The sequence below is a fragment of the Amyelois transitella genome, chromosome 28, assembly GCF_032362555.1.
Source record: "Amyelois transitella isolate CPQ chromosome 28, ilAmyTran1.1, whole genome shotgun sequence".
In the NCBI taxonomy this organism is placed as follows: Eukaryota; Metazoa; Arthropoda; class Insecta; order Lepidoptera; family Pyralidae; genus Amyelois; species Amyelois transitella.
Window position 1 is genome coordinate 614016 of NC_083531.1, and position 21984 is coordinate 635999.

A 21984-nucleotide genomic window follows, 5' to 3' on the forward strand; every position below is an offset into this window, starting at 1 on the left:
GTCACATTCAACTGGATGTGTTAATTAATGATGGAATTGAGACAAAGATATAATTTTAAATGAGTATACAACTGAAGCATATTTTTTTGTGACAAAACTCACATCAACGCTAATACACAAAGGCACATTTTTTAAAAAGTAATTGATTACAAAGTGCCCGATTCTCTTTCAAAAATCACCCTTGAGTAAGTGAGGTCCCACAGAAAAACTGACAACCTGGAGATAACAAAACAACCCTTTTGGAACCCCTAAAATACATTTACAATGATAATACCGCTCCAGTATCGCTTCCTAAGGGTTCCAATATCCTATCAAACTCGTAAATAAATCTTAAAACTGGTTTCACGTACCTCCCGACAACATTGTTATGCCTTGACAAAAACTTATCAAACACAGGTTATGGGAAACTTATAGGTCAAAATATACACTAATTTCACATGCGAACAATTGCTATGCAGTTTTTAACACGATTTGTAAAATATGACTGAAAAACATTTTAAGGTAGAAATAAATATAAGTGATTCATAATTCAGTCGTCAATTTCATTTTCGTTTCGCGCGCTAACCTCCAAACTGTCAAACAGCGTTTTGTTATCGCATGTAGCATGCCTTGCTTTCATTTTACTTTGTTTTATAAAATTTGAAATTAAAAATTTTTGAATGTACTGTTGGTATGTATGTATTGTTGGTTGGTATACATATCTATAATAAATTTATATTTTTTTAATTCCGTACATTGTAAATATTAATTCTATCAAAAATAATTATTTAATACTACCTACTTACTAGAATTTAAATAGTAGGTACATACTTAAATATCAAAGATATTATTATGTGCATTTATATAATAGTTAAACAACTTAGTAAATCTGTTAAGAAGTGATCAATATTCAACAAAAAAAAAATATCCTTTAATAGGGATGGGGCGTTATGGAATAATCTGAGGCAATAACAGAAGGATGTTTAACGGTTTACATTGCTAATAGATTTAACGGTTGATTTGTAGCATGTTTTATTGGTTTTTATTTTTATTGATTCTTGCGAGTCTCTTATAATGCAAACTAAGAGAAAAAATAAGTAATTTTACATTGCGACTCCAGTTGAAATTTTCTTAAAGTTAAGAGCTAACTCTTGTCTGTGGAGTTACGTGGTGCAGGGATCGTTGCAAGTTAAAAGATGTCTTGTCAGTCTACCCCTCCGGGTAAGAGGTGCGATTTTATAAATGTGTGTAATTTCTTTCGGGCGATGTGCTGTGTTTCATTTTTGAATCTCGTTCTTAACATTGAGCCAAACAGTCAAGCGCGGCCTTTCGGTCTCTTCGAGTGTCGGCTCTGTCTATCCCGCAAGGGATAAAGACGTGATTATATGTATGTATGTATATATTATCTGACCGGAGATCGAACCCGAGGCCTATGTGCAGCGGTAGGAACGCAACCACTGCGCAACACGTTCGTAAAGATTGATAATTTATGTATGGCCGAAACAATATACCGTTGGTGAATTATTTTCATAATTTGACGTATAAATAACAAGGAGTCTTTCTTGACGCCTATCACCCATTCAGCGACCCTATAACAATGAATGCAATTCTGCGTTTCTTATCACGACAAGGGAGCTTTTTGTTCGGTTAACGGCATTCGGACGGGGAACAGTACCTTGGGGAAAGATTTTAAACGTTTTTTGTCGTACTTTTACTTTTGCGACGGTAACGACACACAAAGTCTTGGGGATTAGTACATTTAACACTGTTAACTAACATTCAAGTTGGTTTTAAACTTTAAAGTTACTAAACAAAGATTGTTATTGTTTTGATTTTTGGAAAAAAACTTTATTTCGCATATAATACATATAAATCTTCCTCTTGAATCAATAATCTTTTAAAACAATGGCATTAAGTTAAGCTGCAGAGATCTTTAGAAGTATGCTTATACTTACATATATATAGACACAGGGACATACGCGGAAAGCGACTTAGCTTAACGCCATGTACTTATGTAACTACATTGTAAAGTTTATTTACTTTACGTCTTTTAAATTGATGAGAAAAATCTGGGAAAGGAATCCAGGACTTTTGTGTGGGATACTTGTCTAGTCTGTAAGTATGTGGCTTCAAACGATACCTTAATTGAATCTCCAAAGATACGCTAATATACTAAACTGTTTGTGTAGTCTCTATTTAACGGAGCTATCAAACACATTCTCAACTAAATCAAGTGTCATTCATTTCAATCAAACCTGCATCGCCAACGGTTACAAACACAGTGTCCTTAATGATATAGAGATAAAGTCGTAATTCGATTGGAAGTCCAAGAGAGGGTTGAACGCCTTTGTGGCGGACAAGTGGTGCATCATTTTGTATGCATTGTATTGCTTTCAAGAAGAGCTGGTTTTCTGAACCGTTTTTCGACGTTGGGAACGGTTTTTTTTATAAACAATAGTTTGGTAACTACCCTGAACTGCCTATGACCACGATACGGGAGTTGGTAAGTCAGGTCATTACATATTCCCGTCTGACCTTTGAACGTGCCGTGTGGTTCCCGGCACCAATAAAAAAAAGGAATAGGACCACTCCATCTCGTTTTTATGGATATCGTAAAAGGCGACTAAGGGATAGGCTTATATAATTGCTTGGGATTCTTCTTTTAGGCAATGGGCTAGCAACCTGTCACCATTTGAATCTTAATTCCATCATAAAGCCAAATAGCTGAACGTGGCCTATCAATCTTTTCAAGACTGTTGGCTCTGTCTACCCCGCAAGGGATATAGACGTGATTATATGTATGTATGTATAACCTTTGAATCTATGTGAACAGGCAAACTATACCAGCCTAAATCATAGTATGCACTTGGTAAAAGTATTGTGAATAAGTAGTTCCTACAAACCAATAGTTGTTGACTGTACTTGTTACAAGAAAGTGTCAAGTCAATGATAACAACAATTATGTATTTAAACCACAAATTTATTATAGAGCGTCTAAAATTCATTTCAGGTTACGCATCGTGCTTCCTCTGTCTACCTACTTAAAAAAAAACTGCTAAAATATTAATAAGACAAATGAGATGGATATGCTAAAATCGTGGGCCGCATTCCTCGCCGGGCAAAAAAAAAAAAGATTAGAAACACAAATGTATAGCAAAGACAAAAATGCCTAAATATCCGCACACATGTTTCTCATCATTGGAACGCATTAAGACCGCAAAACCTGAAAATCCGTTAACGAAAAACATTGCATCTGCCGAAGCGAGGTCGTAGGAAGGATATCTGGTATCCTGTTTATGCTCAATCGGTTGTCACAAGACACAACTGTTTCTGGGATATGTCGCTTCACGGTACAGGAAATTACTTTAACATTACACGGGGCTTTATGAAATTCTTAGTATTTGACTGCTTTTAGTACGTTTTTTTATTATTTATGCCTCTGTAATACAAAATCTTAAAGAGTTATAAGTACAATATTCCAGTAGGCACTTATTATTTTATTACAAAAACTAAATAATACGTTACAAAAATATCATGTACTGAAACAATTCAGCATGTTTCGTACTAATATCAAACTAAAAATTAACCTATTGACCCGTGCTTGAAATCTGAGTAACCGCTTTCGACCCCCAACATCAGAAAAAACTAATCGATCACAAAACCGTTATAACATAATGCTGCCAACGGCGCTACTTACCACAAACCGGGAACTTTATCGATCGTCCCCACCCTAATATTTTGAATTAAGAATCACAATCTTGTTGCCAGTATTATTGCAAAATAAACTTGATACTGACTAAAAATATAAATAGATCTTTAATCTTAAAAAAAGCTTTTAAGAAATGACTACTTTGTACAATAACCATATAAATTAATCATAGACGAGACTTCACGGCCCACATTAAGCTTGTGTCTTAGTTATGTGAATTGTTTTTAAAATAAATAAAGGCATGTAAGAGAATATTAAAAACATCAACAAGATTTCCGATTTCCATACAAAACCTACGTGGTGTATAATCTCACCATTAAAAAATCACCCGCCATGATGGCACGCGCGGTACTATTGTTGCACCTACACACTGAATAAAGTATTCAATGTAACGTATGCATACAAAAGTACCTTGTTGCATTGGGGGAGTTACAGTTTCGTTAGATCCTTGGATCCGTGCGTAATGAAAAAAAAGGTTGTTTACATTTTTTAAGATTTTAAGATAAGCAAGTAGCTTCAGCATGCGAGTGTTATTTTTTTTTATTCGACTTTGATCATCTTTAATTTATAAAAATATTTGGTTATATAATATTATATTTGATTATATAATAGCAAGAATCGTGTTATATATTTTTTTAATTGACTTGGACAAATAACGGTATCGAAACTTTTTCATTTCGGATTTCATAGAATTTGAAATGAAAAAAAATAAAGCTTGCATGAAGAGAATGATGAATGTGGAATTGAGAACGACTGCCAAACGAAACGGGAATGAGACTTTATTAATATAAATATCACATAGAAAAAAATAACTGGTAAGCAAACGCACTTACTTGTAAAACCTTTTACTAAGTAATTTCTATGACACTTCCATCCTCCGCAAACGTTCGATATAAAATGACCCACCATAGATAATATTTTTTTTTCAAGCACGAACATCTTCCCTACATCCTTATCCGTACTGTCAACAATAGGTAACGGTTATGGGTCAAAGGTAGAATTTGGCGCGTGCGGGGGCGGCTTCAGCTGCGTACTACAATAAGTGAACAACAAGTGCATTCTTAGCAGCTGCAACCTCAGCTGCTGTGCATCTTGGGAGTTGATGTAACTTTAGTGATTGGGGATTCAGCCGTTAAAGATAATGAGAATAGAGGATAAACGGAGGGAGCTGTGATTTATTACACGATTTTGATTGACTTCAACGGACCGATGTGGGTTTCGTTCTTTTTTTTCCTCTTAAACCTCTTTTTAAATTGATTTAGTTTGAAAAGAGGTTTTGATAATGAAAAAAAAATTTTCTTTGATAAAATGAGACTTTAATTTTTGGAAATATCTTATGGACCAGATTTACCCAGCAGACTTCATAGTACGAGACATGTTCAAAAACAGCACGAATGAACAATTTGCCAAAGAAAAATGAAATACATTTTCATCAAAACTTCCTGTTTTTAACTTATATAATAAGTTTGTTTTATGAAGACTGTGACGAAATGCCGGATGTATTGTCCAATCAAATAATGAAAGACATTAACAAAGTTCAATTGTTGAACTCGCGTGCGGGGGTGAAAACAGCTGCGTAAGAAATAGCAACAAGTGAAAATCTTGCAGCTGTAACAGCTGCCAAATTGGCTTGTCTATGGCGCCTTAACTTTATAAGCAAAGGCAATTCTGCCCTATTTTTTTTTAGAACATTGACCTTACGGAAGGAAGGGGACGGCAGATGGTTTTCGCGGGCAAAGATAAGATTAGATGATGTGTGGGGATATGGGTATATTGCGTCAAGGTATTGGTTATATTGACAGGTCGTTTGAAACCTTTTCATAAATATTGCATTGAACCTGGACTTCAATACTCTTTATTATTGCTATTGAAACTACTGAGCATGAAAAAAGAAATGAAAAATCATGTTCTCATTGGATAAAATTAAAAAAAGTTATAAAGCTTATACGATAAACTAGATCAATTTGTGCTTTTATCTTCTTCATTCTTGAAAAAGTTCCGTACAATTTACCTAAATAATGATAAATAAACTTTCACTCAAAAAAAGTGTTTACTTAAATTCAAAAATTGAAAAAAAAAAAAGATTTAACCTGTCCGGTATAAAAAAATGCAAAAACAGACAGGATCCGGAAGCGCACGTGCGCGTTTCATTCAGTCTTTAGATTATTGAACGCATCCGATTTACCCTTTCATATTGAAATCCACGCTCAATAGCGGCTGTTTTGACAATATCTGGACTTATGGGTTAAATAGATAAGTCATTTCAACTAACTGGAACCATTTAAGTACAGCATTGTCCTCTCAATTCACTGGAAATGTCTCATGCTCAAATGATATAAAAAAGAAAAATGCTATAAAGACTGTACTGGCGTCGACGTTTGTTTTAAATTGGAAATAATTAAAAATGTTATTAACACATTAACTCTTAATTTAAGACTTAGCTGAAGAGAATCTTATGAAACTTTTATCGTCGTATCATTGGGACAATGGAGGAATGAAATTAATTTTTAATAGAATACCACCCACTATGTTATTTACAGTGACGTCAAATTTTATTACGTTCCCCAAATTAATATTCAAAGCCAAACAAATCACTAACATTTCAAAGTGTACACCATAAAACACCTTATCGATCAAGCCATAAACAAAAAATATTATTTTTTCATTCGGCGAAGACCGTTACAGATCGATAGCATACAGGCATATTGTGCATTGTTCCCTATTCAAATCGAGGGAGGGATATTTATTGTCTGTGGTATCAAACAAGTTGCCTTGATTGCGATGGCTATTAAAGCCCTACATGATCTCTAAATTAATCCACACCAGCTGCAGTGTTTTGATGTTGTTGAAATGATGATGATATATCATCATACAACTTGAATACTGACAAGAAGTCATCACAGCACTTGGCTAAACAAAAATGATTACAAAGTAGCTTCTCAACAAGAAATAAAAGGAGTTTGCAAATAACTGGCATAGTAATGACAGTCGTTCATAAATCTTAATCACAGTATTTTCATTCATAAACAACTTACTACGTCTTGCGTAGTACATCCTGAGCAAACCACAAGGGGGAAGCCAAGCTTGAATCCTGTGGTATAATGACAGGAACTTGTATTTAGTTACGACACAAGGAGGAATTGTTTTAAAAGATCGTGGTGAAGATAATGTTATAACACAATGACGTCAGTTAGTTACGGGTCAAAAACATAAAATGAAGACTTCAAAAGAGTCTACAAAACGTAACGTAATCATAAGTATAGGAGCAGATAAAGAGAAAAAAGAAGATGGAATGTGCGTGGGTGACACGGGTAAAAAGGTTGGGCAGTTACAATGAATGGAATAAGCGATGTAGAAAAAACATGATGAACCGACCCCACAAATAGGACAAGAAGTAGATGGTGACACATTAGATGTTGAACTTTGCAATTCAGTGAGTTTTGATAAGTGACTACTTAATATTAATTTAGTATTTCCAAACAGATGCTCGTTTCCCTCCGAATGGACGCGAGCACCACATGTTCGCCACGGTGGGGGTCGTGCGTGAGGTCTGGCGCTGAATTTAGTAATTATATGGTCAGCTTTAGTCTGGTTTGTTGAATTAACATATTATGTGGCCAGTGATGTACTGGTCGGGCACTGCAACGTCTGCGGCGCCGGTTCGTGTGTTTTAATGAAGATAATAAGCGGAGCAACTTGTCCCAAATAAAAAAAACTTAATTAATATATAATGAATAAAAAAGAGGATACTTGTAACTTGAAAAATTACTCACGTCGGTCTTTAATAGAAATTAATGCATTATGATTTACTCAAACTTAAAACAGTAACATAAACAAGGTTAAAAACCTGATAATTATGTAAAATCTCGAAATAACTTACAACTTCAAACCCACACTTTCCTCTAAGAACTGAGATGTAATCTTCAACGAACGTGACTCTAAAAAAACCTTGTCTAATCGCGCCCTTGAGCGACATCACAAGAAACCTCGCCTCATGTGTTCAACAATTTAAATTCCGAAGCTGAAAATGAAATATAGAAGGTATTTAGACGATACAATACAATACAAATTATCTTATTGCCCATAAACAATACATTATGTAAAGACAATGTTCTGCTTACATGTTTATTTGGAAGAAGGCTATATATTGCAAGCAAAAAGTGTAGACAACTTTCAAAGATAAACCTGTATATAAGATATACCCCATGTTATAAAATTCAATCCTATAATAATCCAGCATGGTGTACCCCAAGGATAAGTTTTTGGGCCGGTAGTTCTAATAATCTAATATCGGACGCCGACGGATGTCAAATGACCCAGTAACTGTAGCAATTGGTCCATTGAGGCCAAGGCTAGCCGTTATCATCTATAAAGAAACAAAGATTTCATTTAATAAAAAAATGCAGTAGCGATCCCGATCTATTTAAGACAGTCTGAGAAATAAGAATAAATAATAGTAAATTTCATGGCCATTATAAAACATTACGTAAGTAAACTCAAAACTACAGTAATTTTATCTACATTCATAAATCATAACCCAATTGGGGAAAAAACGTTTTGCCGCGCTTTCTTCTGTCAAAAGCACCGCCATTTTGCTAATCGCCCGTTCAAACAGGATGGAACACTTGTGCCTTTGTTTTTTTAAATGGCACTGGCTGGTTAGGATTATTTTTTTGGGATGAGACTGGCTGTTGTAAATACAAAAGTAAAAATAGATTTTAACGTCTCGCTGCTAAGCACACTGACGTAACTAATGAAACAGTTTAAATAATTAAATTCAATAGAACTTAATGATTACTATCGATTAAAAGTATGTAGTAAATGTAGGCTATAATAATGATGGAATAGAAAAATACATACAAACAATAACAACTACAACTACCAAAACCCAAACAACCAAAACAGTTTTATCTTGCAATCTTGGTGGATTATACAATTTTTTTAAGACGGTTACATTGTTTCATCCTTTTTAGTACAGTTGTTACCTCGAACTCTGAAGATAATCACCTAAGAATGCTTTGTTCGTGAAGAATTCAAACCAATAAACAAATGTTCCTTAAATAAACTGATCCTAAAAAGTTGACGCAGACATCAACAGACGTAATTATATCACTGTATCTAACTAGGGCGCGTTAGATCATTAGGACATCGAAATTGGGAACAACGATAGGAGATACGAGCATGTCAGAGTTCAATACAGAGGTATCATTTAATACTATCACGTCATTAGTTATATTAGAAGTGTTGAGTTTTCTAATGAGTAATTATCTCTTATATTGCAGTCGGTTTATAAAGATGATTTGATAATTTGAGTCGCATTTTAGAGTTGATTGGCTAACAAATATTTAAAATTTTGTGTAATTCATCTTTAAAGGTTATTAAATAATGTCTATATACAGGGACGCTATATTTAAGAACAGTGTGTCGTATCACCTCTCTCTTAAAGTTCACATACTTCGTGCGACCATAAGTTACATTCGTTGTTCACTCAAAAGTCAAGTTTTTACGTGTGCTCTTTGGATTCCATTCAAAGAAAATTGAACGGAAGTGGTTTGTAACTCACTCTGTGGTTGTCATTGAGTTGCGAGTTCCTGTGTGGTCAACTTTTATTATTGAAATCAGATTTGAGATTAAAAACATATGGTTGGTGTGAATTTAAGAAAACTATAAACAGACTAAGAAGAATTTTATTAAAACACAATCTTTCTCACAAACTCTCATTAGAGATCATTCCTCTCCCACTTTGATTTAGTGCAACGGTCTTTGAACCAAAAACAAAAAAAGAATAAAGCAATCAATTCCAAACTTTACACCACTTAAATTAAGACTTACATGGCGTCAAACTCAGCAAGAGGGTGTCGCGTGCACCGCGCAAAAACCGTTAAAATGACGTCACTGGCTGAAACGTGCAATACTGTCGTTTTCAAATATAGAACCGGCGTGTCTATGGATTTTATGGTTTAAACTTAGAATGCTTTACTGCCCGTAAAGAGCGAAGGAAATGAGTGATGGGAAGGCATTTGTTTCAACAGAACATACATTTGAAACGCTGTTAGTTGTTGTTCCGCTGTTAATTATTCACGGTAAGAAATGCTGTATTCAAAATTCATTTGAACACAGTTATATTTGTGTATGAAAGTAAAGAATGCTATTGATCAAGAACACGATAGAGCTGAAATTAAACATGAAATTATTAAATAAGGCAAATTTTTCATTCTTACTCGTCGTCAGTTGGTGATTTGTTATTTCAAACTAAAGAATTTAGAAAAAAAATAGCTACTTCCAGAAACATGCCTAATTTTATCTAAAACAAAATGACAGAATTCAAAATAGTCAAAAAGATATAATTATGATGAATCTTCTTAATATTCTTTGATTCGTGGGAAAAGACCCTTGATATTATATACATTAGAATACATTTACATATTTTTCGCTCGAATTTGTTATTAGTTATGCTAATTATTCAGTATGACAGTTACATCTTCAAATGTTTATAAGAACTTTGTTAATTTATTGAAAAAAAAAACTAAATATTAAGTAAGTACTTGCGTTAAACAGATTGTATATTTTTTTTTTTATTACACCAGGACATTCAATGGCAATTTCTTCGGCGGCGTTTTGAAAATTATCCTTTTTACCTTAAAAAGAGACTTTTACTTTTAGTACCTTTGTTTAGCCATAAACAATCTTTACTGTTATTGTCTATTTACAAAAAAAAAACTCTTTTAAGTCACATAGGTTACATAAAATAAACAATGGATTCAACTTTGAAGAGAGACTGGTTTTAACCAATGTTAATTGTGCAAATTTTTTTAATGGCGTATATCTATTGTAATTATTCTATTCAAATGTGAAGTGTTTGAATTTGAAGATTATTTAATTAAAAAAATACAGCTTAACGTAACACGTACATAGGTATATGTTGTAATTTTATAGATATGTTTTCCTTGGAGTGTTTTATAATTAAATTTATGTGATATTTATAAAAAAACAATGCAAAACCGTTACGATTTATCAAACACAGTATATATAAACATTATACGTTTGATAAGTAACGGAAAACGAGCAAGGTCGAACATATTATTAAACATTATTATAAATTATTGACTATTCTTGTTATTATTCAAATTTTGATATTTTTTCAGAGATCTTGAACTCAAGATTAACACCGCAGACTCTGTACGGTCAAAAATGTTGATGTAATGAAAAAGAACAAAAGTTAAACAAAATATTCAGTCACAAAATAAAAAAAGTCCTTCTCTAGTTTAAATTTCGATTAAGGAACAGCACAAATTGAAATTCGAAAATAGAAGGAGGCTGTTAACTATCCCACGTATATCAAACCTCCGGAGACAATACTTGTACATTTTTAATTTGCGAACATTGCTAAGGAATCCCCTCATACGACCAGGGTCGTGACCCGAATACAAAAGGTTCCCCGTGCGAATCTGGATCATCTGATTGTCTATTGTTACCTTTTTTTTAAACTTCTCAAGCTTCCGTATCGGGGGTGCAAATTTTAGGGGTATGTAAGAAGCTAAATTGTAGAATTTTCCCATGTCATATTGACGATTCTCGTTAGTACGGACACAAAACATCTTTCAAATTTGACCCTAGGTCGTTTTACGGTCAAAGCATTTCTGCAGCATCTGCAACGTTGTCATGTCTGTGTTATATTTATTTAATGTTTGCATACGTGTGAAAAAACGCAATGTAGAATGGCGTATGTTGTCAAAAGCTTAATTTTTTTTGCAAACTCAAGAATGTCAAAGTTAACCAGTACCTACACATAGAAGCGTTAGAAGCCATCACACGAAATATAGTACCTAAGTAATAAATTCATAAAATATTTTGAGCATCTGTTTTACGACAAGAACTAACACATGTCGAGAGTTCCAGACTTTTAAAACATAAGCTTGATGATACATACAATGTAGTACGCATGATAAACAATGAATGTACCTACTTACATATGAAGTGTACAGTCAGACAAAAAAATTATGTAGATTATACCTTTTTGTTGTCCTTGTGATCTGATCATATAAAATTTGAATATATTTGCAGAATATTTGAGAAAATTCGATGTCGGAAAAATCTCATTCTTAACTTTGTTAGAAAAATTAATCCACCTCTTATTTTACTTATCTTAGTTACGAAGCATCGAATTTCCACGATTGGTTGAACAAATTGAATAATTTTGTATCGAAATTCCTTAGTAGGTAATACTTAGAATTAGCGCATACAAAACACATTTATATTTATGTATGCGACGATACTTGCGTTAACTCCGACATCCTGTCTAGATAACTAGGACTAATCAAACAACGCCGGGTCGTTGTACTAGTAAAGCTCTGTTTGTTTTAATTTAACTATTGTCTTAAATTTGTCACCCCTATCTCTTAGACAGAGTCAAAGTGGACGCAACCAAAATATCGTTTAAAATTTTTATTTGATTTCAAATGAAACAATATTTAAATTTCATAAACGAATTTACTTTTTAAAATCAATTTGAATAATTATAATAAAAACTTAAACAATAAAAATAGGTTGAAGTAAATACATCTTGCGAGACTCGATTTTCAACCAGTTTTAAAAGAAAACTGACCAGAACTGGCCACTAAGACCATCATTAGAACGTGATGCAGATGAAAAAAGAAAACTACCAAGATGGGAACCAAGGAATAGAAAACAAAATCAGTGTTTTAAAAAAAGAACGAGTATAGAACTGGATTTAACGGCCGTTGCGGTCGTTGTCTCTATCTGATGTGTATGCGCCTCTCTCGCACACATCGTGAGTGATTTAGTTGATGTGGAAAGGAAATGTGTTTTTCTTCGGTAAAGCTAAGATCAGATTGTTTAGATACATGCCAATAGGTATCAGAAATACTTAAAGCAAAATATAAATTTTTACACACACATCGCAACCAAATTACGTTTTCATTTTTGATTTATAAAATATTTATACAATCATCGGATTCCGTCAATAGCGATAGTAATAACGTTTTAATAGTTGCTTTAATTCCAACGTTCAAATTCCGAGCGTCCGTTGGAGTTTGAATTCAAAACGGGATTCTAACACCTTCCAGATTTGAAATTACAGAGCAAATAGAAAGTGCACAGCTCTATTTGAAGTGTGAAATATGGTAATTGTAGAAAATACAGTTATTTACGAGAACGTACTGAAAAATTACGAAATGTTAACTATGAAGTTGATTTAGATTTTCACAAGTCAATAATAGCACTTAGGATGATTTATAACCAACCATCCTGTTGTAGCTCTGGACTGATTTTGACCAATATAGAATGAATAAAGTTGACATTGAAAAGGCATAAGTCCAAGAGAGGATTTGTTTCTTAAAAAATATCCTATATGAAATTGAGGTTCTGTATGTGCAATATTAGAGTAAATATTCAACAAATTTGCTGGACATGATGATGTAATAGGAAATGACGGCAGTGGAACGCCAACCGTTGTAGATTGGAGGAGAATCAGGCAATTGTTGATTTCAAAGTAATAAGCTAAATTTATTATAACTGATAAGACGTTGTCTGTAATTAATTATCAACTTTTTATAAATTAGCACCATGATTTGTAATTTTTAAAGGTACTATCATATAAGGTATTGTCTCTACCTACATTTTGTAAAAGATAATACATTGATACTTAGCTGACGATTTAAATTAATTGCAAAATACTTGTTTGTTCATTGTGTTATTAAAGGTTTACAACTTGACATATCAAATAATCAAATATTCGATCTAGCCCGATCTCTATGGCTCTAGCCCATCAAAAGCTATACTAAGCTATATTCTTCAATGTTATCTGGCGAGCCCTATGGTCTATGGTCGATAACCGATCGTTAGAAATGTAACCACAAACAAAAAACGAAGAAGTTAAAAAAACTGAAGAGAACTGGCTCCATTCAGGCTCAGCGGCTACCTTCTATCTCTTTATGTGTGTATATCTGTCCTGCTCGCACACTCATTATGAATTCCAGTTACTGTCGCCGGTTATGTCATCAGGATGTCACACGTGAAGTTATTTTGCTTAAAATAATAGTGAAATAGTAATATTAGCATAAAAGTTGAGTTATTTCCATGACTTGATTTAATAAGCCGAAAATATGGTTAAATAACTTTGTTTGTTTATAATATCTTTATTGCATAGAAATTTACACAGTAACTAGAAAATAGTACATTGTTATAAAAGAAACAAATCACTTGCAATGGCGGACTCATTCCATAAAGGGATCTCTTCCAGTCAACTTTGATGATACATCAAAAAAACAAACAGTGACTCTAGCATAAACGTTGATAATTCAAATACTCTTAAACTTAACTACAACAGTAATGCAAGAAGTGATTGCCCATTTAAAGCATTTATCGATCCATAAATATTGAAGGACCCGTCTATGAACAGATAACAATAAATTTTTAACAACTCCCATTCTAGAGTTACAGCTATTTCAAATGGCGTAGATCAATTACGAGCCAGCCACAATAACTCAGCTGATGTTTAAATATGTACTTAATCTTACATACATACATATGGTCACGTCTATATCCCTTGCGGAGTAGACAGAGCCAACAGTCTTGAAAAGACTGAATGGCCACGTTCAGCTATTTGGCTTAATGATAGAATCGAGATTCAAATAGTGACAGGTTGCTAGCCCATCGCCTAAAAAAGAATCCCAAGTTTGTAAGCCTATCCCTTAGTCGCCTTTTACGACATACATGGAAAAGAGATGGAGTGGTCCTATTCTTTTGTGTATTGGTGCCGGGAACCACACGGCCCTACTTAATCTTAGATACATTTTTTTCTATTTTTAGAAACGCCTACTCCATAGAAACTCTAACGAAAACAGGTTTGGTAAATCACTTTGAAGGACGGGTCCAAAACTTCAAATTGAGTAAGCTTAGCGTGAAATTGTACGTTTTGTAGACATACCATACCTATTGCAGGAAATGAGATGTGATAGACAGGGATGCCCGTTGTGGGGTCTGAAACTATCGAAGCTGTGGCGGGCCTTAGAATCGTCTGCACTTGAGAAGTGACATATTTACATGCTTTTGTTTATGATTTTATATCTTAATATTCGGGACAGTCTGATATCCACAGATAAATAATTTGATTGTTTACTTTAATGTATAGTTAACTATATATAAACTATCTGTCACGGTTGCAGAATTTATATATGTATTTAGCATGTCATATTTATTTCATTGTAATATTAATCAATTTCTTAGATTCCTTAGGCATCTTTTTAACTTGACATATACGCAAACAGACGGATTCTTGCTGTTGCCCTTTCCTATGTTTGTTTATCCCTTGCGGGGTAGACAGAGCAAACAATCATCGAAGACTGAAAGGCCACGTTCAGCTGGTTGGCTTAATGATAGTGTTGAGATTCAAATAGTGACAGGTTGCTAGCCCATCGCCAAGAGGAATCCCAAGTATATAACCTTATCCCTTAGTCACCATTTACGACATCCATGATCCTATTATTTTTTCTATTGGTGCCAGGAACCACACGTCACTTCTATTATTGTAGGTTTCGTCCTTACATTCTACCACAGAACTAAAACAATTGTCAATGTCAAGACCAACTAAACCACTAACTAGAACAGTAACCGTGCTACTAACCCGATGATGTAACAACCGCTTTGGTAAAAAACTCTCACTATCAAACTTTCGCTTTCGTATCATTTCGCTAGCATCTCTACGTCTCCTGAACCGTTATTGTTGTTGCTTTCGTTGTTATTATAACGTTGTCAAACTCTGTACTTAGTGATGTTACTTCTGCTTCAATTAAGACATTCATCAGTTCTGATAACGAAGTAACAAAATGGTGTCCGAGCAGTTTCTCTTCCCTTCCTTTAAAACCTCTTAAAGTTCTTTTTCGTACTAATCTTTCGACTTTTTGTCAGCGCATTATCATATTTTGACAATTAAGATTAAATTCATTCGATAAATATAGAATTCTATATAAAAATCAACATTCGACGATCAAAATAAATAATATCATTGATATCTCAAACAGTCGCGCTAAAATAGTGGATCGATATAATTAAAAAAAAAACCGCTAACATGTTACGTTCTATTTCAGATCTTATGGGAACCGTTAAAGTTGTATTTTTGTTTGCACATCTTCATTGAATATAAGCAGGTGGTATCACACCCTAATCAAACCATTCGCTAGTCCCGCAACCCCAATTTGGACCACTCGTATCAATTCCTATTCATTGTTTTTCAGATAAATAAAATTTATTGCAAAACTAAACATTGCGGAAGTGGCTGTATACTTAGTTATCTTTGCCCAAAAAGATAATTACAAATTTTCGAATGCAAAAGCGTTCCAAATTCATAATACAAATTTCCATTCACGTCATTATTAATTTGGCGTCTGTATAGTACACCGGGACATTGCAGTTTTTTCGAGAAAAATAGTGAGAAAGAGTGCTCAAAATTGCACTGAACATGCAATTTTCTGCGGCTATTTTAAACCGCAAAGAATAACAATAACTATAGCATAATGGCCTGTATTACAGAACCATATTCTCGGTGTTCACTTATAAAAATTACACGTATTATGGTAACTGATTGACATTGGCATCTTTCCAAGAATTTAACATAAAATGCTTTGGTACTGTTAACCTTTTGTGAATGCGTTTTTGTTCCATTATCATCTTAGATTATGATTGAAAATCTGATTTCAGATTCATCACGTGGTATTTTAATAACGGAACTGCAATCAAAGTGACAATGTATGTTGTCTTTACATACATACAGATGACGACTTCATCCCTTACGCTATAGAATAGACAGAGCGAACAGTCTCGAAAAAATCTAAAGGTATCGCTTAATGATGATATTGAAATTCAAATAGCAAGTTTGCTAGCTCTTTGCCTAAAAGAATCGAAAGTTTTTTAGTCATTCCTTTTCACAACCTGCCCCGGATAGTGAAGCGGCTGGCTCTCACTGTATTTTTCTGTGCTTCCAGACCAGAATGGATTGACTACATACATAAAATCACGCCTCTTTCCCGAAGGGGTAGGCAGAGACTACATCTTTCCACTTGCCACGATCTCTGCAAACTTCCTTCGCTACATCCACATTCATAACTCTCTTCATGCAAGCTCGGCGGTTTCGGGTACTCTTGACCTGACCCTTTACCAGGACGTCCTGCATTGACTATGACGTCACATTTTCCAGTGTATGGCCACGGCTCGAGTTTCCCCAAACTAGGGCTTCAACTGCCACGCGCCACCCTACTAGCAATTACCTACTAGGGTGCAACATCTGGCGGGTTCATTGAACTTATACAGTTTAACACTAGATGCGGGCGATAATATACAAATAAACGGTTTTAGAACTTTGGTTGTTATATTGGTGCCATATGGAAATGGTGTAAGAATAAATTTTAGAAAAGTTCCATTAAAAAAAAATACATCATTGAACATAAACGACAATAGGAAAGTGGGAAATAAAATAATGACAGTCCTATCACATCGCTATCTTTTGTAAAATAACAAAAAAACGGACCCATACCTGACAATGTAATTTTTTGCAAGCCCTATCGTCAACTAGATAATCTTTATGATTCATAACAGAAATTTTCTCTACTTAGGTACCTACTACTTATTTTTTTTTTTACTATCTGTGTAGGAACTGTCATCGGTAAAATTCAAACTCCCCAAACGACAAATTTGAACTACTTTTGACACCTCTTCCCGCCTTCGTGTCTATGATCTAGATCTAAGCATGTGACGTCACGTTACGTTGTCTTGTAGTACGTTAACGGCGCGTCACGGCCCGTGGTCCTAACGGATGGAGCGTCAGGCATAAGCGGGGGCGTAACGATTTACCGGACTTTAGTTTTTAGAGAATATAGAAAAGCCCAGTTTTTATTTACTAAAGAGAACCTCCTTAGTACGAGTACATAGCCTTACTATACTAAATATAGACGCTAAATTGATAAAAACCAAAGTAGTTATTCTTACTAGAAACAATGACTTCTTTGGCCAAAGTTAATGATTTGCCCCGTGTAATTTATTTATTTTAAGGGTATTAAATTTTATACCAATCTAAATACAGAACTAACTAACTATAACTTAAATCATAGATCTTTTTTCGCTTCTCCGTCGGTCGTTGGACCATAGACAAATAGACCGGATATAGACTGAACTTGCACTAATGGCCGCAACGACTCCTGACATTTCACCTGACGCGATTTCCGAGGGCGATGACATTTAATTTTATTTCTTGTTAATTTTTATTTAATTATTTCCTTATTTTTTAAAAAATCTATTATTTCACTTTTAGTCTTTCTACGAGTAATCGAAAGTAAAGTCGAGATCTAAGGTGGTACACTCAAATCGATGCCTATTTTCTTGCCGTGAAAAGTTGAAAACTTCTTTGGGTCGCAGGAGGAAGCGAAGAACTAAAAAGAATTATAAGAATATGCTATTTATAGCGCTAGCACTTAAAAAAAACTTAACTGAAAATTGTGACTACAAAATTTAGTAGCGGCGATGCGATGTCGACCAAATTCTTGACTCTTTAACATTAATCGACTTATCCCGATTACTATCGGAACAATTCAGTGTTCACCGGGCTCTCATACAATTGTCTAAGTCGTAATCGTGACCAGTTATGCCTTACTTATAATAAAGGTCCGAGGCCAACAGCGTCCACGAAAAAAAAAACGAAAACTCGCCCTCAAAATATATGGCTGCGCCTCCCGTGAACGAAAAAAAAAGAAAAGTTCAAAACTAAAACCTATTCCAGAGTTGAAATGGCTTCTTTTTATACCAAACGCCGGATAGGGGTCCATTGTTGAGCATAGACAACCGCAGCGTAATAAAACACCATCTCTATGTTTTTTTTTTTACCATAGAGGTTGTATCTAAATCGTAGGTGATAAAAAGATTTTTAACGTCGAGTGGGCGTGGAAGGAATAAAACAATGCGATTATAAAAGATGTCTAATCCCTGGCTATCCCATGGTAGCAAATTAGTGTTATCAACTTCTAAAGATGAGCCGGACCTTGACATAAGTAGATATACCTACTAACCTATCAGTCTATTACATTTTACCTCAATCATACAATTTCAAATTTCGATCTTACCCCGAAGGCATACAATTCCAATTGGAGAATCTATTTACCTACAGGGGTAAGTAACATTTGGTTATCTGGTTGCAAGTTCGTACCTACTTCACGCTTCGATAGTGGGGGGTTGACCGGAGGGTGAGGACGAGGACAACTGTTGAATTATAAAAATAATGTAGACTTTTATTCCGAAAGTACTAAATCCGATAAGGCAACTTATAATCGCTCATCTCCATTTTCTGACCCATGTTTATTATACGATAGAATTCGTTCATGCCGTGTGGTTCCCGGCAATTTAGAATAGGGACACTTCATCTCGTTCCCATGAATGTCGTAAAAGGTGACTAAGCGATAGGCTTATAAATTTGTGATTCATCTTTTAGACGTTGGGCTAGCAACCTGCCATTATTTGAATCTCAATTCTATCATAAAGCCAAACAGCTGAACGTAGCCTTTCAGTCTTTTCAAGACTGTTGGCTCTGTCTACCCCGCAACGGATATAGGTGAATAAAGATAGATAGCTAATCACTGGTTCATTTGAAACACTATCTGTGTGTCTCGACCTCCTGTGCCCGTCTCCGGTATCATCTTAAAAGTGCATTTATTTTCATGAATGAAACGGATATCAATGTGGGGCGACGCTATCAAGTTGTTTTGGCAATTAAAATTAATTATTAAGAATTTTCGCCCGCCAAAATTGGGCCACATTGATAAAGCGGCATAGACTAAAGCACGCAATAATAATACGTAGGTACATAATGTTATTGGAACTCTTTCGTTTTCAAATTTAAATTTCTATTTTACCACAATATAAGTATTACATACTTAGATTACATACATACATATAATCACGTTTATAGCACTTATGGGGAAGGCAGAGCCAGCAAAGCCTTTCAGTCTTTTCACGACTTTGTTTTCAACGTTCAGCTGTAAGGCTTAATGGTGTCGAGATCAAATAGTAACAGGTTGCCAAGCCCATTGCCTACAAGAAGAATCCCAATTTTATAAGTCTTTTACGACGTTCCAAGGGAAAGATATGGCGTCGCCCTATTCTAAACACAAAATAAGGAATTTAGGATTATCTAATCTGTAGTCTATTATTGTAGGCTGAAAAAAAAGGTTGGCGACCTCAACTTATTTCAAGGATACCAAAAAGTTTTAGGCTATGACGTAATTAGTTTTTGAGCGAGCCCAAGATTTCAGAATTATTATTATAGAATCTAGAAGGCTCCGCCAATATAACGAACACACATAAATCCTATTACTTGTAGGTACATATCATATTTTAAAATACAGAAAAATAGGTACACATTTAAATAAATGCAGTTAGATCAATTCTTTTTACTGAAGTTAAATTATTTATAAGCATACAACTTCTGACTAATAGTTAAATGTATTTGTGATAAAAATTGATAGATTAATAAGAAAAAAAATCAGGCTAGGATAATTAAAATAAAATAAAAGGACTAAAAATAATCAGCTAGGTACTCACCCTGAACACTGGCAGTTTATTTCACAGTTTTTGCTGCTTTCACCCCACATTTTTGCACAAATGTCCGAGACACAAAATAATTTGAAAATAAACACAATCACAAGTCCATGTTTTCGTTCAGTCTTTAAATCTCTCTCAATTATTCTAAAACCGGTCGAAGTCAACCTAACGCAACCGCTGCCGGCGAACAACTGATATTATGAGCTCCCCCTTGCACGTCGTTGGTCCCTGTTGACAACCCCTCACCTCCAGGGATGTGCTTTAGGATTTTCTACCATTTTGGTAGATTTTTATTGCGTGTGTGCTTAAAGTTTAACTGGTTCTTATTTAGGAATAATTTAACTTTTATTTGTTATATGCTAAAATATAAAACATAAAAATATATGTTGAAACGTTAGTTATGTTTTTTAACATAATTTTTTTTTCCTATAAATAATAATGTTTCATGTAAATTTTGTTTTTGTTTAGACAGACATTGTACACCTGCTTCACTTCGAAATTATTTCGATGGATTACATTTCAAACAAAGGAAGGCATAATATTTCAAGAAAAATCTAGCATATAATACTTAAATTTTTAGGTTACGTAAAATAACCTTTTCGACAGTAGTCTACAAAATCTACACGTGTTGTTATTTTATGAGCATTTTTTGCTCGTGTTTTTGATTGATTGGATTCTGTACTTAGAATTTAACAGCAACTAAGTACTTTTAATAATTCTGTGACTAAATATTGAATAAAATAAATAGTTTTCAACATTAGGCAAAAAAAAATTGCGCAAAAGTAGATTTTTTCTTATGACAACTGGTAACCTAGCTATGCCTGCTGAGGCCAACGGGCAACCCCGCCTAACTAGATCGGCTCGTGAGAAAATAAAATCCTATTTTCAACCCTAATCACTTACAAACAAGCACCAAAATTCAATATAAAAATCATCAATGGAATGTTATACAAAAATCATATGGGCACCAAATCCTGTTTTCACACTCACACAGTCATTAACAAAAAAATAATATTCACTCTTATTGCAAAGTAAAATAAAGCAGAATTTCTATTGATAAGCACTGATATGGCTTTAATCAACACACAGGCGATTGAAAGTTCAATCATATGGTGGTAGTTTAACTCTTCAGAATACATTTTCAACTCTAACGTAATCCTATTAAAATTTGAAATACACTGTATTCTTTACCTGTCCACATCTTTAAACCATATGATGTCGCAAAGGTAAATATCCTTTTTAAAATATCCAGAGATTCATATTATCGGGACATTAAAGTTTAAAGTTGATGGTGCTGTGTTTTTTCATGTACTTTCGATGTTTTTGCAAAATATAAGGTTGTTCCCAAGAATTCCCTTCAAATCATATGGTATAGAAGGAAAGGAATGCCTTTTGTATGCCGCCCAAGAGAGGCTCATTTCTGTCAATAACAATTGTGATGTATACAGTTATATAACATGTAAAATAGCTTGAAATGAGGGTTGGCCAATCTTCCCTGTTGTCTGGTACGAAATTCAGCGATTATACGCCTCAAAAGATGTATAGGCTGTAGAGAACTTTTTGTACTTAATTGTATATTATTACTTTTAATAACCGGTATTTGGGTTTGGGATATCATGGATATTCATTAAAGTTTATTAAACTTTAGGTATATTAATTGACTCTATTTCCTGGTAATCGATAAAGGTATCGAT

At 34.2% G+C, this 21984-nt stretch overlaps 1 protein-coding gene across 3 annotated transcripts in view; it reads right to left on the reverse strand.

Moving 5' to 3' along the window:
• Window positions 1-20467, reverse strand: part of LOC106138108 (M-phase inducer phosphatase) — a 28874-nt gene extending 8407 nt beyond the window's left edge. The window contains exon 1 of one of the 3 annotated variants that reach the window (XM_060952428.1): window positions 20291-20467. In XM_060952428.1, the coding sequence (XP_060808411.1) occupies window positions 20291-20340 (50 nt within the window). In that variant the 5' untranslated portion in view covers window positions 20341-20467. Of the gene's footprint in view, window positions 1-350; window positions 513-4521; window positions 4562-20290 lie in introns of those variants that run through there. The other 2 variants (XM_060952430.1, XM_060952429.1) reach the window with 2 other exon arrangements.
• Between the last annotated feature and the right edge of the window lie 1517 nt (window positions 20468-21984).